This window comes from Tachysurus fulvidraco, chromosome 19 (genome assembly GCF_022655615.1).
Source record: "Tachysurus fulvidraco isolate hzauxx_2018 chromosome 19, HZAU_PFXX_2.0, whole genome shotgun sequence".
NCBI lineage: Eukaryota > Metazoa > Chordata > Actinopteri > Siluriformes > Bagridae > Tachysurus > Tachysurus fulvidraco.
The window spans coordinates 14465967-14483040 of record NC_062536.1 but is presented as its reverse complement, the minus strand read 5'-3'; the positions used below and the strand labels follow the sequence as shown (position 1 = coordinate 14483040).

The 17074-nt window shown below is 36.8% G+C and overlaps 2 protein-coding genes across 4 annotated transcripts in view; one reads left to right on the top strand and one right to left on the bottom strand.

Moving 5' to 3' along the window:
* The window catches only part of LOC113645783 (podocalyxin), a 14426-nt gene extending 3438 nt beyond the window's left edge, over positions 1-10988 (top strand). For both annotated transcript variants that reach the window (XM_047803935.1, XM_027151632.2), the window contains 7 exons: positions 5451-5687; positions 6462-7048; positions 7154-7180; positions 7641-7758; positions 7889-8091; positions 8863-8964; positions 9362-10988. In XM_047803935.1, coding sequence (XP_047659891.1) covers positions 5451-5687; positions 6462-7048; positions 7154-7180; positions 7641-7758; positions 7889-8091; positions 8863-8964; positions 9362-9556 — 1469 coding nt within the window. In that variant the 3' untranslated portion in view covers positions 9557-10988. The remainder of the gene's footprint in view (positions 1-5450; positions 5688-6461; positions 7049-7153; positions 7181-7640; positions 7759-7888; positions 8092-8862; positions 8965-9361) is intronic.
* Positions 10989-14075: 3087 nt separating this feature from the next.
* Positions 14076-17074, bottom strand: part of LOC113645898 (muskelin-like) — a 35418-nt gene continuing 32419 nt past the window's right edge. Inside the window, exons 6-8 of one of the 2 annotated variants that reach the window (XM_047803763.1) lie at positions 15615-15836; positions 15050-15100; positions 14076-14161 (exon numbers count right to left, since the gene is read on the bottom strand). In XM_047803763.1, coding sequence (XP_047659719.1) covers positions 14153-14161; positions 15050-15100; positions 15615-15836 — 282 coding nt within the window. In that variant the 3' untranslated portion in view covers positions 14076-14152. Of the gene's footprint in view, positions 14162-14750; positions 15101-15614; positions 15837-17074 lie in introns of those variants that run through there. The other variant, XM_047803762.1, reaches the window with a different exon arrangement.

Sequence of the window (17074 nt, the reverse complement as noted above, 5' to 3'; positions counted from 1 at the left end):
TTATTATTATTACCAATGGTGTTGGTGCACTTTTTTGTATTTTGTTTTCCAATATATTTAGCTAATTTCAAGGATCAAACTTAGATGATCACATGTAAGAATTGTGAAAATAATTCTGAAACAGTTCTACAGTTAAGCATATTTGTAGGATAAGCTCAGTATAATGTCATTCAGTATAGTTTGTCCTTTCAGAAAAGGAGTCTACTTTATTTGTACTTTATATCTACTGTCTTATCCTATAACCTTTACTGAAAGCATGTAATAATAAAAAATTTAGCTTCGAATTCATGTAATAAAGTCAGATATGTTAAATATTTATTAATGGAATCCAAGAGCTGCCATTTGACTTGGTATAAATCAGATTAAACTGAGTAAACATAGATTTCCATTAGTTTTCCAGATAAGAGAAACGTCTAGATATTCCCGACTTTTGAAATCACAAATAATTTTCAAAAGATTATGTTGAAAAACACTGAAGCGTTCCTGTAACCCATCTTATTATATAACTACAAACCAGCTTGGAAAATGACGTTAAGTTTTTGATGATGAAGATAAAGTGCCTCCATCTAAACTTCCATTAGCATACTCTAATGATGGGGCTTTGTGTGTGTGTGTGGTGAGGAATGTGTTCCAAGTCAAGCACACAAACACACGTTGACCCCGTCAAGCCTTGTTCTAACCTTCTTCACACCCTCCTCCCTTTCTCCTGCCATCTCATTATTCCTGCCAAACATCTTTACATTCACAAGCGTCTTCTCCTGTTCCTCCTCCCTGAGCTGTGACTCAGCCCCATAAAAGAACTCCCTCCCTACAGGCCTCTTCAATTAGCCTGAATAGGACACCGTTGCTGGAAGAAGGGCAGGGAAGGGAGGGATGTTGGGGAGGTGGAAGAGCGAATGAGGACCCCAGATCACAGCAGGGAGGCTAGAATGAGACAACAGAAGAAAAAAAATAGTGTGAACTGGATACAGGACTTTCACGTGCACTAATGCAAGTTACTAGCTTTAAGGTTTGTAGGGTGAAAGGACATGTTGTGGCTGACATCTAGACATCTGTAGTGGATGTTCACTGTCTATACGGTCCATACACACTCACAGTCATGTCTGCATTTATACACAGGCTCTGAGAAAATAAGCCTAAAAACTAAATACCAGGACAAATGTGCAACATCTAGAACCTGCATTTAGTAAAAGTAGAGTAGGCATTTGAAATTATTTTGCATGTCCAAAAAAAACACAGATTGCTTTTAAGTGCTCTCCATTAAGTGACTTAATCTGTCAAGAATCAAACATGTATTCACTGGAAAGTGCATGTTTTGGGGCTGCGATGTATTGCTTTTTTTTCTTGGAACTCACATCTTATTATGCAGTACAGCGAGAAAGCAACATGTAATATGTGCTGGACAGATGATATAGTCAGTGCTGTGCTGACATTTGTTTCTGGTGTTCGTTTTTATCAATAAGTATTTTCTTACCTTCAGTAGTTTTATGTATGATTAAAACAGTCTGATGCTTTTTCCTTTTCCAACTTCACAGTAGGGTGGGATTAGGATGTTTCCTCTGCATGCTTCCTCCAGGACATGTGAAGCTTCTGCATCAAACAAACACACATGAATGCATACATGAGCTCACAGACACTCAAGGTTGGTTAGTGTCACTGGGAATGACAGGAGATAGAGAGAGAGAGAGAGAGAGAGAGAGAGAGAGAGAGAGAGAGAGAGAGAGAGAGAGAGAGAGAGAGAGAGAGAGAGAGACAGAGAGAGAGAGAGAGAGAGAGAGAGAGAGAGAGAGAGATGATACGGCCAGTTTGCTGCCTTAGCCACTGGCAATGCCGGGATCAAAACCGACACCCCTATAATTTGTGTGTGTGTGTGTGTGTGTGTGTGTGTGTGTGTGTGTGTGTGTGTGTGTGTGTGTGTGTGTGTCTGTGTGTGTGTGTGTGTGTGTGTGTGTGTGTGTGTGTGTGTGTGTGTGTCTGTGTCTGTGTCTGTGTGTGTGTGTGTGTGTGTGTGTGTGTGTGTGTGTGTGTGTGTGTGTGTGTGTGTGTGTGTGTGTCTGTGTGTATGTGTGTGTGTGTGTGTGTGTGTGTGTGTGTGTGTGTGTGTGTGTGTGTGTGTGTGTGTGTGTGTGTGTGTGTGTGTGTGTGTGTGTGTGTGTGTGAAACACAAGAAGGCACTCAGACTAAATTTAAGACATGACTGTTTATCTGAGTGTGCAGCTATTATCTAGTTCATGCACTGAAACTTTCTAATATTCAGTTCTCATATTAGGATAATGATCTAAGATCAAATTCACCAGGACATTAACCCAAGCTCAGAATCTAACCAGGGACTCTGTACCATCGGGCCACCTGAGCACTTCTTATAGTCCAATAATTATGATGCTTTGACAGATGATGGCTTAGCTAGAGACAGGAACTACACATTCAGACTCATCAGAAGTCAACAGCAGACAGGAAAAAACTCAGGGGCAGAAATCTGCCATTCTCACAGAGAGACAAAGGTTACAAATTAATCTCAGTCAGATGTTCTGTAAAAAATGAATAAAACAAAATTTATCAGGTGAACAAAAATGTACAACTCGTTGCTTTGCTTTACAAAACTGCTAGAAAATAATAAATAAATAAATAACAGCAGTTGTAATAAAAAAAGATTTAATTTGTACAGAAGTAAATTGTTTAAGAGCAAAAAAAGAAGCTAAATTAAATAGTAGTATGTACAAAGTGTAATATATACAAATAGAAAAACGCATATAGACATGTAAAAATAAAATAAAATGTTTTATTCAATATTATTTAAACTTAAAATTATGAAAATAAAAAAAAACTCATAATATTCATCCATTCTAGCTTAGAAAAATATTTAAATATTTAAAAAATATATTTTAATTTTTTATATATCTCTAAAATAAATGGTTTAAGCATGAAACTGAGTGGGGAATCTGTAAAAAAAAAAAGAATTTACAAAAATAATAATTATTTAATGAGGAAATAAATTTTTGAATAATGTAAAAATACAAAAGTTAAATTGTACGGAAAGAAAGAAAGAAAGAAAGAAAGAAAGAAAGAAAGAAAGAAAGAAAGATTCCCATGATACTAAGTATAATTTGTGACATAATTCTTCATAATATAAATATTAAACTATTATTCTTCTCAGTTGTGGAATTGTGGAAAAGCCATAGTAAGTCAAAGAGAGTCTTTCCATTATTAACAGTGTGAGTGTTTGAAGATTCAGGAAAGCAACAGTGCACTGAAGAGTAAAAATAAAGTAAGGTCAGTGCATCTGTTTCCTGTCTTTCATATCTGCACACTAAAGTCACTGAGACTGTTCCGGAGGGCTGAGCTCCAGGTGGGATTATTATTGGACAGGAAGATGCTGGTCTCTAGATCTTGTCAATGCTGATAGGGTTACAATCAGCCGGCCTGTAAGCTAATGATAGTGAGGTTAATGAAGGTCAACATTGAAGACATGAACAGAAACTAAAGAGAGATGTGTGAGAGATATGAGAGTAAAGAACAGCTGTCACACTTAAGCTCAGTCCAGTGTCCTGTCTACTGAGAGGAGTCATTTGTCCAGTGTCCTTGAGTTGAGCATCCTGTCTTGGGGAAGTGTTCACTCCCTGTATCAGTCAAAAGCTGTACAGAAATAATCATATTCAATTTTTATCAATATTATTTTTCAAAAGGTCTTAAGCTTGGGATGTAGGAGAAACCCAGAGACAGAAACATTACAGATCTCACAGTCCATATGAATAAATATACAAAGAAACTGAATGAACTTCATGTATACATTTAAAACACAGAAATGTGATGAAGAGCAGTGTGTTTTAAGGGCAGTAATAATCATTTTCATTTCAGTCCATTTATTTATCATGGAATATAATAAACATACAACTTATTTGTTCTACCAGGATATGTTGTTATAAGAAAATAATCAAGTACAGGACATTGTGATTCAAAGCAGAGTTACTGTTATCAACCTAAAGTTATTTATTTTGCTATAATAACATGAAATGTGCATGAAACTGGAATGGAGTAGTTTTTTTTTATTATTAAATATATATACAGTACATCTTTTCTTGTGCTGGATATTATACACATAAACCCTGGTCGATCGTCTACACAATGTCCTCGTACGTGCCGCATTAAGAGTCATGATATATGTGTGTGTAAGATAAGGTCATGGCATTCTTCTCAGTCTCTTGAGGCCGACCGCCATCGTTTAGCCCTCTCCTTTAAGAATAGATGTGTTACTTCCTAACTTATTGTTTTGCTCACTATGTTCTTTGAACTATAAATATAGAGACTTCACAAGAAGACAAAGCTGCTATACAAAATAGAACAGAATAGAAAATACATCTAACCAGAATAGAAAGAAAGAAAGAAAGAAAGAAAGAAAGAAAGAAAGAAAGAAAGAAAGAAAGAAAGAAAGAAAGAAAGAAAGAAAGAAAGAAAGAAAGAAAGAAAGAAAGAAAGAAAGAAAGAAAGACATTATGGATCATGGATTATAAACACCTAAAATCTACTACTTGCTATATGGACTAAATGGATTCTAAATATTTTCTATTATCTAGTGAAAAAAAAACAAATTCTCTATGCTAATTACTACCTTTAACATAATTACAGCTACAAGCACATGCGATGAGCAAACAAACCCAACATTTTCATCATAAATTAATCAAGTAGCTATTAGAGAACATGACAAGTCATTGTGTAACAGATAAATAATCCAATACCTGCAGGTATGATGCAGACATTTCCAACCCCAGAGATGGAATATCCTGAGGTGTTATTTTTTTTCCTCTTCTTTACTTTTGCAAATTAAAAAAAAATGTTTTTAATTTATTAAAGATTTACACGTTTTCTCAGATTATATATAATGTTGTGAAACCCCAACAAAACTGGTTCATTCCTCTCATCTTTTATATTATAGCAGCTATAAACAATCGTTCTATCATCAAATAAAAAAATACATTAATTAATTAATTAGTTAGTTAGTTAGTTAGCTAATTATTATTATTATTATTATTATTATTATTATTATTATTAATACTACTACTACTACTACTACTACTACTAATAATAATAATAATAATAATAATAATAATAATAATAATAATAATAATAATAATAATAATAATAATAATACAGCTGGTCATTTTACTGAAACCACAAAAGCATTCAAGTTACCGAATTATCCCTGGCAGCTACAAAGTGTTAAAACTGAAAACTCACACCATAAATGCTAAACATACCAAGCTCCATGCTTAATAAAAAATATTAACACTATTACCTAAGATCCAAAGTTGGGTTAAAAGGGACCGAGTTAACAGAGTTAAAAATCTAGCAGAATTTTATAAATATGCGTGGTTACAAATAAGAAAGACACAAACTGACAACTCATATTGCAAACCATGCTAATGTAAGCACTAATGATGGTTTGCTTTTCTTAGGTTCTTTCCTCCAAGGTGCATATGCTGGTGAAAATGAAACAACAAATAAAGCATCAACTCAAGTGCCAATTACTTCTGCTGGAACCACTATTGTAACATCAACAAACAAAGTAAACCCTGATGCTACCACCATTGCTCCTACTGCAGAAAATATCGCCACAACCGGAGTTCAAAGCACACCTCAAAGCAAAGATCAATCTATTCCACAAACCGGTGCCACCAAAACAACTGCAGTTGGTAAGTGTGTTTAGATCAAACAACAGATAATTCCAATTCACTGATTTGATTGGCTGAGCAATGTTCCAAGAGTTGCTATATTTCATATAATATTGTGTTCTCCACATAAAATTCCATTTCCTAGTTTGAAAACATTACTTCGGTGGACATTCAAGATTCATTCTGAAGCACATTTAACAGGAATGCCAGCTGCTTGAGTTTCTGCCGGCTAGTTCTGTCAAAATTTTCAGCTGTATAACTTTTACCTTTCCACAATATGTAAAAAGAAACTGACAATCATAGCTATAAAGCCTTTATTTATATACTTTTATCACAATAATTTTATTTGATGTTTGATTTTGCAGGCAGCAGCATAATCATTTTTTTTAAAACTCATTGTTGATAATATCATTGCCAAGTTGAGATGATACCACAGATTATGTAATGCCTGCTATGATATAATGTTTTATGGAATTCCATTGCTTATGAATGTTATAATTCGCAAACCTTAAAAAGAAAAATCCACATAACGAATAAACAAATGTATAAACACATTTATATATATATAAACAAATACAAAATATTCAGTGTGATTTTATATATTATGGGAACATAATATGCCGTATTCTTATTAGAACATACAGAAAAATCCGTCCAGCAGGTTCGTTTCAGTTGTGAATAAGCTTAAATATAATGCTGTTTATGTATAGTGCTTATTAAGTGTGTATAAGTGTATAAATCTATTACATTATCTTGTTTCTTTTGTTGCCACATTTGGGCTGCTGAATGGAAAAGGATCCGACCAGACAACTATATCAGGAATATCCGTTATGACAACTCCAGAAAAAACAACAACACTAGAAATAACAACAGCAGCAAATGCAGTAATAACATCACCAGTAGAAACTGATGTAACAACAACACCAGTAACAACTCCAGTAACAACAACACCAGTAACAACTCCAGTAACAACAAGCAACATAATAACTCCAGTAACAACAAGCAACATAATAACTCCAGTAACAACAAGCAACATAATAACTCCAGTAACAACAAGCAACATAATAACTCCAGTAACAACAAGCAACATAATAACTCCAGTAGCAACAACTACAGTACCAAGAACTCCAGAAAAAAATCCACTAACAGCAACCAAAATAACAACTCCAAACACAACTCCAATAACAACAACCAAAATAACTCCAGATACAACTCCAATAACAACAACCAATATAACAACTCCAGACACAAGTCCAATAACAACAACCAAAATAAAAACTCCAGACACAAGTCCAATAACAACAACCAATATCACATCAACTCCTCCAGAAAAAAACAACATTCCAGTAGCAACACGTGCCGATAAACAAGAAACATTCAACGTAAGGATTTTTCTTTCTATGTAAAAACACTTCATTTTTTTCACTTCAAATGGTTTGATTCTCACTGCTTCTTGCTGATTTTGAAATTCATTTCCTTTCTTGCAGAAGACCGTAGCTGCAAACAGAAATGGGGTAAGATCACCATTTTAGTATTCCATCAAGCTACTTCCTCAACAGAATTAACATATTAATATTAAGAAGTAATATTTTTGTTGGTTGGTTTTGGTGTTGTTTGGGTTTATTTTAACTCTTAATCCAATGACATAATCCAAATTTACAAGTGTCCAGTTTGTACAATGTTTCTTTTAAAAAATTGGTTTCCATTTTATCCGTATCCAGTTAAGATTTAATGAAGGTTCTCCACTGAGATTACCAGTCTCTCTTCCACACTCACACTCACACACATTTTTTTTCTGGGCTCTTGATTTAACCACAGGGTTCACTAACAGTTTGTTTTTGTCTTGTGGAGTTATTTTTGTTTATTTTGGAAGTATGTATGGGGTCATTATAAAAGCACCATGTACAGCCAGGTATAAGCAATTCTCTTGAAGGGTGCCTTTAATTATAGAGCTGTTACTTATTTCATTCACAGGACTACTTTGAGCAAACTTGTGCAAATTTGACAGAGGCAATCAATGTAATTGGGAACTGCAGCATGGTTGGAAAGAAGACAAATGGTGATATAAAATACAACCGCATAACACTGAACGGTGAGATTTTTTTGAAATCTATAAATTCACCTCTATTTTTACAATTCTTCACTAAATGGTGATATTTCTGTTCTGAATGATATATGGTGATATCCTTTACTGGAAATGAATCCATCATTGATAACAAAAGTGGAGACGACAGTGAAGGCGACAGAGGAGACAAAAGTGGATACAAAAGTGACAGTGAAGACGACAGAGGAGACAAAAGTGGATACAAAAGTGACAGCGAAGACGACAGAGGAGACAAATTTGGATAGAAAAGTGACAGTGAAGACGACAGTGAAGACGACAGTGGAGATGACAGTGGAAACAACTGATCGGCCCAACAGCAGGGTAAGACACACGATTTTGTAACTCATTAATTAAAAATATCATGAGGTACTGTAAAAGCACCATTTCAAATCAAATCAAAATTTCAGGGTTTCCCGCAGCGCTTTTCAGTTAAGGCGGCCTGCCTAAGCTCGGAAGCCCTACCGCCTTAACTAGGTCGTCCAAAAGAAAGAAATATTCCGCTGTACAAAAGGCCGTCAAGTGCATCTCAGAGAATATCGCAGACATGCTACACGGCCGAAATGAGAGAAAGACGTGGTCCGCCATTGTCTGTAACTAGCCAGTTGATAAAACGCGTGTCCGCAAAATTTTGAGTGTTGTTTTGCACTTTCTTATGTATTATTATGTTGTTTAAATTGTATATTTAGTGTTAAATAAATAATTTTTAAATGTAGTACAGAGTCTGTGGTCTATCTCACAAAGAAGCGCCGCCCCGTCGCTAGCCCCGCCCACCCCTAACGCCTTAACTAGCAAATTTTCTGCGGGAAACCCTGAATTTCAATTGTTTTTTCACATGCACAATTATACACACATATAAAAAAAATAGGCAATTAATATTATGGCAAGAATACAAAGAATATAGAGACAAATTAAAGACTATAAAGCAGAAATAATTGCAAGAGAAAAAAATAAATATATCAAGAATAGAGAGTTAATAGCTGAGAACAGTGACTGGATCTGAATATGGTATAGTGATGCGTATGAATATGAAAATAGAATGTTATATACAATGTTAAAGTGCTATATTTTCTCTGTTTGTCTGAAAAACAAAAGACATTGATCGCCATCCTGACTTCGTGTGGTGCACTGGCACTGTTTCTTACTGCTTTTGCTATCTATTGCTGCTGCCATCACTCATCCTACAGGAAGAACCAGGTAACACGCTAACACACTAGAAGTGTCCAACATTTTCCATCCCAAAAAATACACTTTTAACGTGAAACGTACCATTAAAAGCAACACTGATTAGAATAATAACCATGGACAAAGTATGAGTCTGGCTTTATTAAATAAATCTTCACTAGCTTAGGCCAGCTTTACATTTCACATCAGTGGTTTTAAGTGAACGTTCAAATCAAAGCCGATTCTTATTTCTATATTTCTTTCAATCGATCTTTCATTCCTTCCGTCCAAGCCATGAGTAAGCTGGTTCTCTAACAGAACTTGCTTCATTGACGTACAGTGAGGTACGAGATGTATTTGCAAGTAGATTGTTTTGTTTATCTTCCACTACATGCACCTTTAATCACCAAGGTCCATGACTCCTCCACAGCAACATCTAACTGAAGAGCTGCAGACGGTGGAGAACGGCTATCACGACAACCCTACGCTAGAGGTGATGGAGGTGCAGCCGGAGATGCAGGAGAAGAAGATGGCACTGAATGGAGACTTTAATGACAGCTGGATTGTACCCTTTGACAACTTCTCCAAAGACGACATACCCGAGGAGGAGGACACACACCTGTAAAGTGTCCGAACCCAACAGCTCCCCAAGCTTGTGTACTACAAAACACAGTGTCATTAGCAGTCATACCATATACATGACACTGTGTAAAGACAATGATTACAAACAACCAAATAGAAAATGGAATACAAGGCTTCCTTTTAAATTTCTACTGATTATTCTTTGTTGCTAAAAAGGCACAAGCTGTAGTGAGCATCAATAAACACTAAAGATAACTTAAAGGAGGACGTTCAAAGATAAACCTGGGCTGTGTTTGCCGTTTTGTTCGTTTGTTTTGGCGTAATTCGGTTTTGCTTTCATTTTAAAAATTGTATTTACGTACTGTTGTACTGTAAAAGGATTTTCCCCACAGGATCTTATTTTTCCCCACTTATATATAGCACCTGTTTATAGTGTGTTGTTTTTTATCTTTAAATATGTTGGTAGCATGTTTAGTTTATTGACCATGACTTTTCATAAGGAGACCAATGGATAACTGTTTATCCTGCACACAATGTTTAAACCCTGTTCCTCAGATTCCTTCATTACCCACAATGCACAACACTGACCTCTATCTAAAGCAGCACCGTAGCGCTTTATTCTGTCCAGCTTTCACCTCCTCAAATATTTTAATATTAACTTATAGAACATGTATAAACAGTGTTTTTCAACAGTTTTTTCCTTATCTACAAAACCCAGGTGTGAATAATAGCACAAGTCATAATGACCAAAGGACATCCTATAAAAAGCCGAAGTTTTTCCCTCTAAATACATAATGAGTATTTTATTTCCTTTCTAACTGTCCTCATTCTAACAGGACAAGAGATGTACAGATGTACAGTTTAGGGGCTTGTACTTTTTTCCCCCCTTCAGTTTTTGTCTCATGAGCAAGACACAAAGATGACATTAATTCAAAATTCAGCAAATCTAAGATCCAAGGTCATTCATGTTTAAATGCTACTACAAATCCTCCCACATCTCTGTCAGTTTCAGTTAAATGCTCATATTCCATTTATTTTCGGGGGCTCCATTTGGGGTGGATCATCTTGTCCACATGATTAATTTGGGACACATTTTAGGCTAGATGTCCATCCTGGTGCAACCCTCCCATTTATCCCATTTATCCTTGCTTGGGACCAGCACTGAAACGAACCCGGGCTGTGGCACCTCGCCGCTGGAACAGCAGGAGGATCCTTTTCATTTTTCATTTTCATTTTCAAATTCTCCTTAAATATTTATATGGTCTCAAAGTGATTTAGACCTTTTAATTTCCATTTACTATTTTGTATGTATTTTATAAGCTTGTGTTAAAACTTTGCCTTTTCGGGAAAGGTAAAAAACAGGAGTCTGATACACTGGAAACAGTCACTGCTGTTGCATCGTGTTTTTACAATTTCTTTTTTTGTGACCAAGGAATAAAGCATGTCCTTACAGAATAAAGGAGTTCGTTTACAAACATCCATTCATTCATTACAAAGTGTTGAACAAAAGTAGACAAAAAACAAAAGAGACGCTGCTTAGAAAACCTGAACAAAATACAATCTTTATTCGATATGTACATTACATACAATGCTGCCACAGTGTAGTGTTCACATATCCCAATATCCTCCTCACTCAGGAGACGAGAGAGGAGCAAAAGTCAGATGTCCAGGAACAGTGGAGATGGGAAAAAAGAACTAAACTAAACTTCTTCCCCAACTACTGTCGGGGAAGAAGTTTACCAGTGTGTCAAATAGCTCTGTGCACTGGGTCTGATCTACATCATGTTTATTAAAAGAACATTTAATATGAACAAAAGATGAAGGATCAGCATGGCTACAGGGTGATGAGATCAACGAGGTTACCCTTGGGCGGGGTCATGTTTGGGAAAACCGTTTGTAATTTTTTTCAAAGAGCTGTGTGAACTGGGCATACGTCCGATCTACATCAGAAAAGCCTGACATTTTGAGAGAAGAAAAAAAACAACACACGTGGCATTTGGACTATGATTTTCTTACATTTGCTCTAAAGATTAATGATGAACAGGAACGATTTACCTAGAATACGAAGACGTAACGTGGAAATTTACTTAAAGTGTGGCCAAAAGAAAACCTTTCCTCTATTGAAGTTTGAACCAAATATACATCCAAAATATCTATTTACAAATTATATACAAACACAAAAGATAACAAGAGGATAAAGTGAGGGACAAGGGCGGTGCTAAAGAAAACAGAAAAAAGAACATCTTCACCGTAGAACTTTGTCTATCTTTGTTCAATTCAATTCAAGTTTATTTGTATAGCGCTTTTTACAATAGACATTGTCTCAAAGCAGCTTTACAGAACATAAACATAATTAATGATAAAGGAATTAACGAATAATAAAAGAAATAAGAATTAACAGAATAAAAATTCTAGATTATTATTAGATGTATATAGTTCACAGTGTGTATGTATTTATTCCCCTATGAGCAAGTCTGAGGTGACTCAGGCAACAGTGGCAAGGAAAAACTCCCTTAAATCGGTAAAGGAAGAAACCTTGAGAGGAACCGGACTCAAGGGGGAACCCATCCTCATATGGGTGACACCGGGGGTGTGATTGTAATATACAGTCAGTTAAATGTTGTATTGGTGTGAGGTTTAAGGACTTCTGATCTCCTGAGTACCACAGAGTCTAACTGGTGATGTCTCAGGATTCTTAGAGTCGGCCTCGGCTCAGTGGACGTCCAAAGGCTTCGTCCCACAGAGGACGTTGGGAGCTGGTACAGTGTCTGGATGCCTCGGGATGGGTACAAAGAGAGAAGCAGTGGAAAGGGATTAACATATCTGCTGTTCATAAAAATGTGCTGGTCTGATGTACTGGTGCATGATATTATGGGATGTATTATGTGTACGCCTGACTAAAGAGATGAGTTTTTAATCTACGTTTAAACTGGGAAAGTGTGTCTGCGCCCCGAACACTATCAGGAAGACTATTCCAAAGTTTGGGAGCTAAATAAGAAAACACTCTACCACCTTTAGTAGACTTAGATATTCTGGGAACTACCAAAAGTCCTGAGTTTTGTGATCTCAGAGAGCGTGAAGGATTGTAACGTGTTAGAAGACTAGTTAGATACATGGGAGCTAAACCATTAAGAGCCTTGTACGTAAGTAGCAGCAGTTTGTAGTCAATTCTAAACTTAACAGGTAGCCAGTGTAGAGATGATAAAATTGGGGTTATATGGTCATACTTTCTTGTCCTAGTGAGAACTCTGGCAGCTGCATTTTGGACTAACTGTAACCTATTTATTAAAGATGCAGGACAACCACCTAGTAATGCATTACAATAGTACAGTCTAGAGGTCATAAACGCATGAACTAGCTTCTCAGCATCAGATACAGACAGGATGTTTCTCAGCTTGGCAATGTTTCTAAGGTGGAAGAAGGCTGTTTTGGTAGTATGGGCGATATGATTTTTAAAAGACAAGTTACTGTCTAGTATAACACCGAGGTCTTTCACTGTCGAGCTACTTGTAACAGTACATCCCTCTAAATGGGAGTTAAGTTGTGAGAGTTTATGTGCACTGGTTTTTGGACCTATGAGTAGTATTTCTGTCTTATCGGAGTTTAACAATAGAAAGTTGCAGCTCATCCAGTCTTTTATCTCTCTAAGGCACCGAGTTAATTTGGACACTGTGGCTATTTCATCTGGTTTTGATGAGATATATAACTGTGTGTCATCAGCATAACAATGGAAACTAATCCCATGTCTTCTAATAATGTTCCCTAATGGAAGCATGTATATAGAGAAAAGCAGAGGTCCTAGAACTGATCCTTGAGGGACCCCATAATTAACTGGTAGTAAACTGGAGGATTCACCATTTAATTCTACAAAATGGTATCGGTCAGACAGGTAGGATCTAAACCAGCTTAAAGCCTGACCATGAATACCTGTGTAATATTGTACGCGATCTAGAAGAATGTTGTGATCTATAGTGTCGAATGCACCACTAAGGTCAAGTAGAACTAATAGTGACATACAGTCTTGGTCCGTTTAGTCCAAGTCAGTTTAGTAAGTCCATAAATGTGAGTCCTAAAGCGTCGTTTGTGTCGTCAACATGAATGTTAAAGTCTCCTACAATTAATGCTTTGTCAAAGTTAACTAATAGGTCTGAGAGAAAATCTGTGAATTCTCTAAGAAAAACTGTGTAGGGCTCTGGGGGTCTGTACACGGTCGCTAGGGCAAGAGACATCAGGGATTTCTTCGTGTGCATGTGCGATAGTGTAACATTAAGGACGAGCACTTCAAAAGAACTAAATCTATGCTGTGTTCTCTGGGTAACAGTGAGGTAATCACTAAGGATAGTGGCGACACCACCTCCACGACCAGTCAGACGAGGCTCGTGCTTATAGATATATCCTGATGGTGTAGACTCGTTTAGACTGATGTATTCATTTGGTTTAATCCACGTTTCGGTGAGGCAGAGTGCAGTAAGGCTATTATCTAAGATCATTTCATTTACAATAAGTGCTTTGGGTGCAAGAGATCTAATGTTCAGAAGTCCAAACCGTTCAGAAGTCCAAACTTTGTCTTTGCTAAGGCCTGACAGTACATGAATCTCGTTCAGTTCTGGGTCAATGGTGGCACGCTGGGTGAAGCCGGTCATTGGTACTAAAACACAAAAGATGTACTGTATTCAGCAACACATCCAACTGTTACAATGTCTATTGAATTAATACGCATGTAGAGGAAAAGACTGCACTGCTGCTTGACAGACAGTGTTTTTCCTCCAGTATGCCACCAGGGAGTTCACAAATGAATGTACCACCTCTTTGCCTGAATTTCAATTTCCTTAATTACATTTGGCAGCACACATTGTTTACATTGTGGAAAATTGTTTACAGATAGGAAAAAACTCAAAGGAATAAATCTGCCACTCTCACAGAGAGACAAAGGTTACAAATTAAATCTCCGTTAACTCTCAGATGTTCTGTAAAAAAATGAATAAAAACAAAATATATCAGGAGAAAAAAAATTTACAACTCGTTGCTTTGCAAAACTGCTATAAAATTAAAAAAATAAATAAATAAAAAAACAGCAGAGTTGTAATAAAAAAAGATTTACTTTGTACAAAAGTAAATTATTTAAGAGCAAAAAAGAAGCTAAAATAAATATTAGTATGTAAAAGTGTAATATATACAAATAGAAAAACGCATATAGACATGTAAAAATACAATATAATGTTTTATTCAGTATTTTTTAAACTTAAAATGATGAAAATAAAAAACTCATAATCATCAATTCTAGCTTATAAAAATATTTAAAAAATATTTGACATTTATATATCTCTAAAATAAATGGTTTAAGTATGAAACTGATTGGGAGTCTGTAAAAAAAGTATTTACAAAAATAATATTTAAATAATGTAAAAATATAAAAGTTAAAATGTACAGAAAGAAAGAAAGAAAGAAAGAAAAAAAAGAAAGAAAGAAAGATTCCCATGATACTAAGTATCATAAACCTCTGGCAACGACTAACAGAGGAGGCTCCAACAAGTACCTCAGGGTCCTCACAGAGATTCATCATGGTGGATGGCAAGGTAACACCAAGCTGTGGAGGAAAGGACTGTCAGCTATAAGTGGCATGAAAAAGAGTGTAGAGTGGATATATACATGATGAAAGATACCCACCTAGCCTTCCTACTTATAGCTTTCTGACGACTACGGGTGCAGTTAAAGAATAAAACACAACGGAGTGTGCTGTTATAGGAAAATAATCAATGGCAGGGTGGTGTGTTGCGTCAGCACAAAGTCACACTTCTCAACAAGACTTGGTTCTAATAACATCATGTCCTAAAATGTTTTATTCCTATTATACTGTAGAACATTGGAAGCGAGTATATATTTACAACACCGAATGTGGCATGTTACTGTATGGACAAAAATAAATAAATGAAAATAAATAAATAAATAAATATAAATAGATAGATAAATAAATACATTAAATCAGTGACTGTTACAAAGTGTATAACATGCAGTCCTAACTTTTATGATATAATAAAATGTCTGACTGTCGTTTTAACATGTTCACAAAAGCTTCATCTATGCAACGCTGGCAAACTGACCGTGTGAAATAACATGCAGTGTCCAATGCGAGACTGCACATCCTCAGGGCCGGCGTTGCATGAGTCGTCCCTCAGAAGGCTCCAGGTTCCTGCTTGGCACTGGTAAGCATACAGACCGCTGAACTGTGGCTCTGAGGTGCGTCCGTCGTCAACACTGCCATTACACGTCAAAATCCGACCGCCAAACGTGTAGATCATGTGCTTCTCCGAGTCCATGCACATCTACAAGAGAAAAACATTTTGTTTATTTGTTTTGGCTTGTTGCACTATTTACACTTATAGTGCTATACATGACTGATTACATGGTGTATTTTTATATAATGCACTATGGTGTGGATCTTCAGGCGAACACAAGTTTAGGGCATCCATCTGCAGAGGTGTCCACGTGTTAGCATCAATGTCGTACTGTAAAAGTCGCTTTTCAGATACTCGCTGTTTTAGACAGAGGAGTCTAAATAGCTTCCCAGCCTGTAGATCTGCTTTGTCTGAGATTCGATGCACATCTTATGGCACATGCGTGCACTGGGACCATTCTGAGACACACACAAACACACCACAACTTCACTGCTTACATTTTACCATGAGTGTCGGAAGCAAATAAAACGTGGGTGGGGATTTCAGGAAGCAGGATCGTGGTCAATGCTGTAGGTAAAACACGAAATGGAGTTTAATCTATTAGTGCATTCCTCAAGCAGAATGGATTCGACTGGCTGCGCTCTGAAAAATAATTAAAAAAGACATATGCGCTGAATAGAGACGGTAAAAGTGGGTGGGTCCTCGGGAAGATGAAGAGAAGAAAGGCACCAGGCCTAGGCGTTTCACCAGCCTGTCTGAAACATGTGCTGATCAGCTGGCTCCCATCTTCACACAGATCTTCAACAGATCACTGAAACTGTGTGAAGTCTCCTCATGCTTCAAAAGCTCCACCATTATCCCCATCCCAAAGAAACCCAAAATTACCGGATTTAATGACTACAGACCTGTGGCTGTAACGTCTGTGGTCATGAAATCATTTGAAAGACTGGTTTTGGCTTATCTGAAGGACATTACTGGACCCTTACTGGACCCTCTGCAGTTTGCCTACAGAGCAAACAGGTCTGTGAATGGTGCAGACAATATGGGACTGCATTATGTTCTGCATCATCTGGACAGACCAGGGACTTATGTGAGGATCCTGTTTGTGGACTTCTGCTCTGCTTTTAACATCATCATCCCATCACTCCTCCAGCCCAAATTAACCCAGCTCTCTGTGCCCTCCTCTGTCTGTCAGTGGATCACCAGCTTTCTGACAGACAGGCAGCAGCTAGTGCGACAGGGAAAACTCAAATCCAGCACCCGCACCATCAGCACTGGCGCCCCTCAGGGTTGTGTCCTCTCCCCACTGCTCTTCCCCCTGTACACAAATGACTGCACCGTTAATGACCCCTCTATCAAGCTCCTGAAGTCTGCAGATTACACCA